The following is a 10,809-nucleotide window of genomic DNA, read 5'->3' as shown; positions in this document are numbered from 1 at the left end:
TGGAGTAAATGGTCTAGACACCGAGGTTTAAAAGAGCAGTAGTGAGGAACCTCCGGAGGCCAACAGTGGGAATCTCATGAAGGGCTGTATCCGCGAGAATTTTGGGAAGTTTCTGCAGTTGCAGGATTTTAGTCGCGATCTGGTTTTGATGATCAGTTATGATTCCTGGGGCATTTTAAGTGTCTCCTCCTAGGGAAAATGAAAAGAGATTTGTGGGAGGGGGCGTACATAAATGTATGTATAAATATACAAATCTACCGGCGCGCACAGTATCGGCACATACAGCCCAGCGCCTCGCGCTCACCGGCCGTCGTCCAGCACTAGCTGCTGGGCTAGTCCGCTGCGTGCCCTGCGGGAGGGGGCGGGCAGGGGGCGGCGCCCTATGCAGATGAGGAGGGTGTGGCGAGCGTGCCGCTCCGGGCCCCGGAAGCGCAGAGAAGCCCAGTATAAAAAAAGTACTGAAGACATTTTCCCCGCACAACTGCTAAAGCTCCAGAGACACGAGCGTGTGTGGCAGCAAGAGCCGCCACCTTCAGGACCACCGCAGCTGGGGTGGCAGCGGCGCGGGAGGGGGCGCGGGGAGGGAGTGGTGAGCGCAGGCGGCAGGGGTCTGGGAAAGACGAAGTCGCTAGTCGCTGTCGGAGCGCACTCGCAGCTCCTGGAAGTGTTGCCGCCTCGCGGTTTCTCTCTCGCTCGCTTCGCTCCTAGAAGGGGCGTCCGCCTCCAGGTGACACAGACGGGACTCTCGCTTGCGCTTTCCAGATGCATCAGAGATACTTTTGGTGCGGGGCTGCTCTGCGGGGGGCGGTGCGCGGCTGGGGACTGTAAGGGCCGAGGGAGGTAGAGTCTCCGAGGAGGCCCGGGGCCAGGGAACTATCGGGGGAGGGGGCGCTCTTTTCCTGGTTGGCCTCTGCCCTCCGCCGCCGCGCGTCCTCACCGCGCTCCTTTCCCTTTCCTTTTAGGACTGACCAGGGCCAAGTGGCGCTCGGCGGGCACTACATGGCGGAGGGCGAAGGGTACTTTGCCATGGCCGAGGACGAGCTGGCCTGCGGCCCCTACATCCCCCTAGGCGGCGACTTCGGCGGCGGCGACTTTGGCGGCGGCGACTTCGGCGGCAGCGACTTCGGCGGCGGCGGCAGCGGCAGCTTCGGTGGGCACTGCTTGGACTATTGCGAAAGCCCCACGGCGCACTGCAATGTGCTGAACTGGGAGCAAGTGCAGCGTCTGGACGGCATCCTGAGCGAGACCATTCCGATCCACGGGCGCGGCAACTTCCCCACGCTCGAGCTGCAACCGAGCCTGATCGTGAAGGTGGTGCGGCGGCGCCTGGCCGAGAAGCGCATCGGCGTCCGCGACGTGCGCCTCAACGGCTCGGCCGCCAGCCACGTCCTGCACCAGGACAGCGGCCTGGGCTACAAGGACCTGGACCTCATCTTCTGCGCCGACCTGCGCGGGGAAGGGGAGTTTCAGACTGTGAAGGACGTCGTGCTGGACTGCCTGTTGGACTTCTTACCCGAGGGGGTGAACAAAGAGAAGATCACACCACTCACGCTCAAGGTAACACCGCCCGAGATGCACTTGGGCCCTGACCCAGACTGGACCGGGTGTTATGGGGAGCGGGCAGAGGGGCGTCGGTTACATGCCATGAATCTGTGGCCATCACGAGTTTAGGCGCGCGTATTTCTTTGATTTTTGATTTTTAAAATGAGTAAACTGACGTGCGTGGACGGTGTTGTGTGTTTCCGTTTACTTGATGCTTTGGCGCTGCAACTCTTCTCCCAGGTCTCCCCTGCCCTCCCTTCTCTTCTTTCTCCTTATATTTTAACTCTTGGCTTTCCCTGTTGGAGTCTTGTCCAGAGTAGATTCTGATACTTGGCAGAATGAAATAATGTAAATAATTTTTTGAGACATTGTATGATCTAGTCTTTGGGAAAATGACAGCCTAAAGCAGAAGTGAGTCAATGAGTTTTTTCTTGTACTGGAAAAGGTGAATAGATTTCACAGCGGCATTCAGTTGACTCCGTGTTAAAGGTCTATCTGGTGGTTCTCCGTGCTGGTTCATATGTTAAGGGTATAGTGGCACCCCCTCCCCACCCTCCACTTTAGTTCAAGACGGGTTTTTTATGATTAGTTAAAATTGTCTGAGGAGGCAGGGTCCCAGAATGTCATAATTTAGTTTATATATTTGATTGTAACTGCAGAGTGCCCCTGGAGGGACACAAGATACTGATAACATTGATTGCCGCAGGCGGAGAGGAGAGGAATTGGGTGGCTTGGAACAAGGGTGAGGCTGACTAACCTACCGCTGAATGCCCTTCCGAGTCTTTTGAATGTTGTTTGGATCTGTGTGAATATTGTGCCTATTAGACCATTTTCAAAAAGTAACACTTAAAAAGTCAGACATGACAACAGAACCTCTTACTACTGTGTTACGTCTGCCAAAAGCCTCAAACTATTACCTCTAGTCCCTTTCCCAGACAGTAAAACTACTCGTTAAAAGTATTTTTTTTTTTTTTTTTCTATTTTCAGAAGAACGTTTAAGCCTGTAGGTAGTGTTTGGCTGAAACTTGACAAAACAAAAGGGAAAGAGCAAAATAATTCTCAGCTGTGAAGAGGATGTATTTATTTATTTATTTATTTATTTATTTATTATTTTCTAGGTTTGCTCATTTTGTTTTATCTTTTAAATTGTAGGAAGCTTATGTGCAGAAAATGGTTAAAGTGTGCAATGACTCTGACCGATGGAGTCTTATATCCCTGTCAAACAACAGTGGCAAAAATGTGGAACTGAAATTTGTGGATTCCCTCCGGAGGCAGTTTGAATTCAGTGTAGATTCTTTTCAAATCAAATTAGACTCTCTTCTGCTCTTTTACGAATGTTCAGAGAACCCAATGACTGAGACATTTCACCCCACAATAATTGGGGAGAGCGTCTATGGCGATTTCCAGGAAGCCTTTGATCACCTTTGTAACAAGATAATTGCCACCAGGAACCCAGAGGAAATCCGAGGGGGAGGCCTACTTAAGTACTGCAACCTCTTGGTGAGGGGCTTTAGGCCCGCCTCTGATGAGATCAAGACCCTTCAGAGGTATATGTGTTCCAGGTTTTTCATCGACTTCTCAGACATTGGAGAGCAGCAGAGAAAACTGGAGTCCTATTTGCAGAACCACTTTGTGGGATTGGAAGACCGCAAGTATGAATATCTCATGACCCTTCATGGAGTGGTGAATGAGAGCACGGTGTGCCTGATGGGACATGAAAGAAGACAGACTTTAAACCTTATCACCATGCTGGCTATCCGGGTGTTAGCTGACCAAAATGTCATTCCTAATGTGGCTAATGTCACTTGCTATTACCAGCCAGCCCCCTATGTAGCAGATGCCAACTTTAGCAATTACTACATTGCACAGGTTCAGCCAGTATTCACGTGCCAGCAACAGACCTACTCCACTTGGCTACCCTGCAATTAAGAATCATTTAAAAATGTCCTATGGGGAAGCCATTTCAGACAAGACAGTAGAGAGAGAGAAAAAAAAAAAAAAGAAAGAAAAAAAAAAGAGTGATCTAGCCCTTATTAGGGATGTGTTTTGTGCAATGATGATATGCTCCTGGTTTTAAGTCTGGCAAAGCTTATGTATCTTTTAATAGATGTGGGAGCATGATCTTGAAAGGATCCTTTTCCCTAGTCCTCCCCTTATTCTCCTACCCAATTGGATTCTATCTTGCAAAAAAAAGAGAGACCTGTCAGTAAAACCAACCAGGTTCTCCTCATATAACAAGAGAAGAAAAATGTTTGATGACAATATGGGTTTGCTGTATCTGCTCCCATAGCTTTGCCATAGGAAAAAAAAAAAAAAAAAAGTGGAAAGTTTCTTTTAAGATGGAATTCATAAAAGAGAAAATACAGAGGAAAAAAGGTCTCACTCCAACTTGTGAATCAGTTCAGGAGTTCAGATATTAATAGTAACAATACAGGAAAAAGGGGAACTCCAACGTTGGGATTACTGTCTGAGGCTTGTAGCAAGTGCTTTCTGTGGAATGATCTTGTTTTGCTAACAAACGGCTTGCTCCGAATGAACAGTAGTAGGTTGGTGCAGTTCTCATAACAATCAGCAGAACTTATGATGACACAATCCATTAATTCCAGCTGCGTGCATAGTTCGCATTTTTAAAATGTAAAAATGCAAGCAAAAACAGCTGTAGCAAAGAAAGTGCTCAAGGACCAAAGATTTAACAGATAAAAATACCCAATTAGAAGAGATATAGTAAAATATATGAAGAGATATTATATTTGTTACACACCAGTATACATCAAAGTGCCTGTTGCCTTCCGAAAATTTGAAGTGGCAAAATTATTTTATGGTTTAATGATTATTTTATTTTATCAGGGACTGCCTCAAGAAGAAAATAACATATAAGCTTGTGAATGGTGGAGAAAATGCCCTATTTTTTCTTGCAAATACTTGTATAAAGTTAACATTTGTTGATCTGATACTATCATAGGTACATGTATGTGTGTGTATAAATTGTATGTGTGTGTGTATATATACATTTATATACACAGTAGATTGACTATGATCTAGAATGTCTCAAATAGGAAATGTTTAAATACTGTGTGTTTTTATGTTTTCAACAGGATAACATGAGACGTGGGCATATTGCAATGATGAATTACATCCACATCTAAAAAAATTAAATGAAAGAGGGAACCAAGTAATATATTTCATAGGAAGAGCAGAAATTATAGAGTTTTAGTGGGATGTTTTTTCTTTTTTTTTTTTTTCTTTGGTGAGCCATAGAATTCCACAAATGGGAGAATATTGGGCAGAGCACTCTTTTTTATATTGAACTGCCATTTTGACAATTTGAACCCATTTATTTTAAAAATATGATTGCATTCCTCCATGATGTTTAATCTAGTGGATCATGGATCAGTAATAGGCTACTTAAATCCCTGACTGCTAAAAAGAATTTCTGGTGATCTGAACACTACTTGCTAATGTTTAAATGAATTTTAATGAATGCATTCTGCATTTCTGGACCACTAGAATTTAGTAATGTGAAATGACCCTTTTTAAAGAATATTTGCACAATTGCTTAAAATTTATATATGAGATATATATTATATATAACATTTTATAAATCATGTCAGTATGAAACATCTTTGATCTGGTTGTCACACTGCATTTAAATATTTAGTACTGTACTTTAAATCACTTTCCATTAAATCAAATCCAACTTTATTTTCTTTCTTACAAAAATACCAGTTATACTTTTGTGAAATGAACTGGCATTACTATTTCAGTTCAATGACAGTTAATCCTAAAACCACCCTTTCTGCTAGCCAGTAGATCCTCTAGACACTGGTCTCTGAAAATGCATTTGTTAAAAACAAAACAAAACTAACACATAAGAACCTTCCCTTTGTGTGGTGAAACAACCACATAATCTCCACAACCTTAGTGGATGACTGCTTGCTGTGATAATTCCTCGAAGACCCAATCAGAAGATTTTCATCATCAGTTAAAGAGAGACCACGGGAGAAAAAAGTATCCTCCTGTTGGCAGTATAATTTGTTTGTTTGTTTATCTAGGGATCCTCAGATGCTTAGTGCTAGGTTAATCCAGGTTAATCCATCTGGACTGCCTTTTGTGCATCTTTTTTGAAGCCTTAATGGGAACCTGATGGGTTTGCTGTAGCAGCTTCCCTGTGAATTCTGTCAGAGCTGCAACAGCCCCTGCACTGCCACTCAGTTTTCTAAGGAACTCCTCCTACTACCATCTTGGCTCAATCTCCCTCACTCGAGCCCTGGGTTTGAAAAATTAATTGCAACTTCCCAGGAAATACTGTTCAGTTTGCAGATTAAGCCTGGCACTCACCTATCAGAAACCAGCGCTCCGCCTGCTTAGTTGTTTCAGAGTTTTCTAAAAGCAAGCTAGGGGAGCACTTGTGAACACAGGAGCAGCTGGTAATCTGCTTTCTCATCCTAACTCTTGACAAATGAGTCGTTTACTATTTTAGAGAGTCTGGAGGTCTCTGGCTCTGCCATAACAATAACCTGCTGTTAATTTATAACACAGATTTTTGTATGGAAGAGCCTTATTTGAAATACACTTTGATTTCTTTTCTCAAATATTTATGTTCTTTTCTTGCTTACTTCAGGGTTGGTAGCTTAGTTGAAAGTGCCAGCACCTGGCACCTATTCATATAGAACAGGCTGTACTCAAGACAACTTCCAGCATTTACGTTAAGACTTACATAATTTATTTCTATTTTATGTGTACTATAGTCTTGTGCATATGTAGTTGAACACACAGTGAAATATATGTCTCTCTTTGTGGATGTGTGGCCTAAAAATTTGAATGTCTGGTGAGAGAGAGCCGTGCGTATAGGTCAGAGGAAAGAACAGCGCCCGACTCCCTATTAGCACCTGTGATTTGTTTGCTTTTGTGTTTATCTGGCCTAGTGTGCTGTTTCTTTAAACCAGGAAGAAGTTTTATCTTTTGGAGGCTCTTCTCACCTGTCCAGCCTGGCATGTCAGAGAACACTTAGCCTGTGACAATGCCGTTTTTAAAAAGTTTACTTAATTTGCAGTAAATCCAGCTGCCTCAAGAACTCCTACAGCAAGATGGACATTTCCCTTCCAGTAATGGGATCGAGTATCTGCTCACTTTGGTATTGGATGGACTAATAATATAGCTCCAAAAATGCGAGGATGGAAGAATATCTGTAATCCAAGCCAAGGAAGGAAATGAAAAGTGAACGTACTGTTTTTACCACCCCTTTCTGTTTGCTTATTGTTGGTTGCTTCACTGTGCATAACGTTGTTTTCAATGCAATGCTTGTTAAATAAATATTGTGAACTATTTTGTAAATGAAATGTATTATGTTGAAAGCTGTCAGTTCAAACATAAGCTTTTTTTGTTGTTCAAGATGAAGTGTGTTAGATGAAACCAAAAAGCCAAAAAAAGTAATTTCATATATAGCATCTATTTGAATATAATCTTTCTTTAAAATTTCTTTTAGCATAGCATTTTCAGTGCTAAGAAAGAATCTCTGCTATATTTTGTTAAAATAATGGCTTTCTAACAAAGCAAATGGTAAAGTACAAAGTTGGAAGATGTCAAGTTAACGAGACTTGCTGCAAAGTCTTGCAGAACGGAGGAGGCTCTGCCTGCTGGCTGTCTCTCCCTCCAACCTCTCTACAATCATTGCCTGCTCTGAGGCGTTCTGTTGCAGCAAGCTACACCTTGGGTCACTCTTTTGGAATATTTTGACTATAGGCTGCGTCACAGGCAGAAAAGGAGTTGATGGAAAATGGACTAAAAACTGACGTGTTTGAATCAGTGCTAGAGGGAACAGATTGTGAATTTTGTTTACAGCATCCAATATTTGGATTTTTTTGTAAATAAAAAAGTTATTTTTTTCTATTGATTTGTGTTTGCTGTCTACAATGTCTGTATTGACTGAAGACCATGTCCTTTGAATCCCAACCCACATCCTTTAGAAAAGGCAAAGCGGTACATAGAGAGAGTAACCTTCAGCTACTTTCTGATTGAAGGACAATCAGAAGCCAGCCCATCTCTGACTGGCTTAGTTAGCTCCAAAAGCATCTAGCTAATAGATGCCAACATTTTTTTTTTTTTTGTCTGGGTATCAATTTAGCAGTGTTAAGTGACCAGAAGTCAGAACTGTTTTCCAATATCAGTAGAAACTCATGGCTCTAGTAGACCGTAGGACTCTAGTAGCCCTACGTGAGCCTTGGTCTTCCTGAGTCACCTTAGGGCTGTGATTCGTCAGTGGTTATATAGATTCTGTTTGAGGCTCTGTAGCGTTATTCAGAGTTTTTAAGTTGGGGCGAGAGGAATTGGTGTCCAGGAATTAAAAGGGGAAGTATAGAGAAGGAAGAGCAATCAAAAGATGTAGTATGTTTTTGTTTGTGTGTGTGTGTGTGCGTGTGTGTGTGTGTGTGTTGTGTGCGTTGTGTGCAAGGAAATCACCCTTTAACATTTATTGTAACCTCACCTATTCAAATTGCTAGGGGGTATGCATTTATGTATTAATTAGAATTTTTCTTTATGTAATTTTGGAGGTGGTCTCAATGCTAGCAGCATGAGAATTTGGTAACTGTAGGCTACTATAGGATATACATGTGGTTGTAAAAACCACTTAAAGTCTTGATCTTGGATAGAATGCATGCTTGACACCGAGTCTATGAAAGAGCGACTCCTGGCATTGAAAACCAGCTTCCTTCATGTATAGAGTACATCATAAAAATACAAGGTGGTTATTTGGTTTGATAATGGTATTCATGTGTCATTTTCTTCTTCCTTTGTTGCAGCCTCTTCATTCTACAGCCAGTTCCTTATATGTCTGTGGTCATCGCAGAATTATTTTTAAACAAAGGTTGAATAAGAACAGTAGATATTAAACTCCTCCTAGGCTTAGATATACCCTGCCATTTCTAGTTGAATTACTAGGCTGCCCCTCCTAGCTGAGCCTGGAGAGAAGTAATCCACCCTTCCTTTCCTTAGGAACCTCATTCTCTAAACTTCTAATTCCTTTAGCAAGAAAAAGAAAGAACAAAATATGCCAAAAAGGAAAAAATAAATATCATAGTCTTTAAATATAAAGTAGAATAAAGAGTATTAAAATCAAGTAATTCCAAAATTAAACTGTAATTTTCTTTAAAGAACCAAGTTTGAGATCAACAATATGAATACAGTATCCTTCAATCTAATAGCAAATACATCATGTAGGACAGAGTGAGGAGAAATGATTTGTTTTTCTTTTGCTATTTTTTTTTAAATTTTTTTTATTATACTTTAAGTTCTAGGGTACGTGTGCACAACGTGCAGGTTTGTTACATATGTATACATGTGCCATGTTGGTGTGCTGTACCCATTAACTCGTCATTTACATTAGGTATGTCTCCTAATGCTATCCCTCCCTCCTCCCCACAATAGGACCCGGTGTGTGATGTTCCCATTCCTGTGTCCAAGTGATCTCATTGTTCAATTCCCACCTATGAGTGTGAACATGCAGTATTTGGTTTTCTGTTCTTGTGATAGTTTGCTGAGAATGATGGTTTCCAGCTGCATCCATGTCCCTACAAAGGACACGAACTCATCCTTTTTTATGGCTGCATAGTATTCCATGGTGTATATGTGCCACATTTTCTTAATCCAGTCTATCACTGATGGACATTTGGGTTGATTCCAAGTCTTTGCTATTGTGAATAGTGCCACAATAAACATACGTGTGCATGTGTCTTTATAGCAACATGACTTATAATCCTTTGGGTATATCCCCAGTAATGGGATGATTTAAAAATGACAGCGGCTTTTTACCTAGCATGGCTCAGATCTTGGTTTCTAATGCCATTCTCCAATAAAAGGAACTAGAAGTTGAATCTATGTCTGGAGCAGGAAATATGTAAGAGAAGCCTGAATCATCTTATGATGCCTTGAGAAAGCATAAAAAAAAAGATAAAAATCATAGTGATGGAGGTGGCAGGGGTATGTCAAAGGGACATAGGAGCTAACTGGAAGAGCTCCAATAGCCAAAGCTGGAACAATTTAAGCAACAAAATAAATAAGCAGTAATGGATTATAACACAACATGTAAAGCATCCATGCATTCACACTGATAGAAACAAATGATTGAATGAATAAATGCAGTGAAAGAAACAAATTTACTGGGCAGGATTCCAAATAATCAATGTAGATATTGGCCCTTCAATGAGGTGGAGGTTAACTACCCACCCTTAAGTGTGGGCTGTGCATAGTGACTTATGTCCAAAGATTACAGTCTGGAAAAGGGAAAAAAGAGTACTGTACCATTGCAAAAACCAAACAAACACTACCTCAGCCAGCTGATCAAGGTCAACATCAATAGTGACAAGTCATGATGATAGTATGTGCCCTTGTTGTGATGGGATAAGAATGGCACTTCGCCTCTGTGGTTTTTTCCTCAACACTCATAAAACCTGCTAAATCTTGAGAACAGCATCATCCAAAACTAAATTGTGGGGCATTCTGTAAAATACTGGACCAGTATTCCTTAAATTATTAAAACAAAGGAAGTGTGAAAACTGCCATTGCCAAGAGGAGCCGAAGGAGACATGATGACTAAGTGTAATATGGGATCCTGGTAGGGTCCAGCAACAGAAAAGAGCACTTGGTAAAATCTAAGGAAATTTGAAGCAAGCATTATTGAAATAATAATGTTTCAATATCAACTCATTAGTTGTAGCAAATGTACTATCCTAATGTATGATGTCAACAAAAGGAGAAACTAACTGGGTATGGGGTATATAGGAACTTTCTGTATCATCACTTTTTTAAAATAAAAGTATTCTCACATAAAAAGTTTATTTAAAAATGAAGACTGGCCAGGCATGGTGGCTCATGCCTGTAATCCCAGCACTTTGGGAGGCGGAGGCGGGAGGATCACGAGGTCAAGAGATCGTGACCATCCTGGCCAACATGGTGAAACCTTGTCTCTACTGAAAATGCAAAAATTAGCTGGATGTGATGGTGCGTGCCTGTAGTCCCAGCTACTTGGGAGGCTGAGGCAGGAGAATCGCTTGAACCTGGGAGGCGGAGGTTGCAGTGAGCCAAGATTGCACCACTGCTCTCCAGCCTGGCAACAGAGCGAGACTCTGTCTCAAAAAAAAAAAAAAAAAAACAAACTTTGAATAACTCTTCTCTGCTATTTCTGAGGGATGACTCCATTTGCAAAAATAATACTGAATTTAATTTCTTAAAGTCTCAGTACTTACAGTGTCAGGAGATCATATGAAGGAG

The 10,809-nt window shown here is 41.9% G+C and overlaps 1 protein-coding gene across 3 annotated transcripts; it reads left to right on the top strand.

Annotated features, from left to right (window-relative positions):
* The first annotated feature begins 269 nt into the window (after positions 1-269).
* Positions 270-7,435, top strand: FAM46A (family with sequence similarity 46, member A). Of its 3 annotated transcripts, none has more exons than XM_011964761.1 (3): positions 270-782; positions 963-1,557; positions 2,695-7,435. In XM_011964761.1, exons 1-3 carry the CDS (start codon positions 763-765, stop codon positions 3,469-3,471), a joined length of 1,392 nt encoding a protein of 463 aa, XP_011820151.1. In that variant the 5' UTR covers positions 270-762; the 3' UTR covers positions 3,472-7,435. The 3 variants fall into 3 exon arrangements, with proteins under 3 accessions (XP_011820151.1, XP_011820153.1, XP_011820152.1); XM_011964763.1 differs by having other exon boundaries at positions 434-589; XM_011964762.1 differs by having other exon boundaries at positions 435-727.
* Positions 7,436-10,809: the final 3,374 nt, after the last annotated feature.

Source organism: Mandrillus leucophaeus, unplaced genomic scaffold (assembly GCF_000951045.1).
Source record: "Mandrillus leucophaeus isolate KB7577 unplaced genomic scaffold, Mleu.le_1.0 Scaffold704, whole genome shotgun sequence".
Lineage (NCBI taxonomy): Eukaryota > Metazoa > Chordata > Mammalia > Primates > Cercopithecidae > Mandrillus > Mandrillus leucophaeus.
This window is presented reverse-complemented; position numbering and strand designations above follow the sequence as displayed.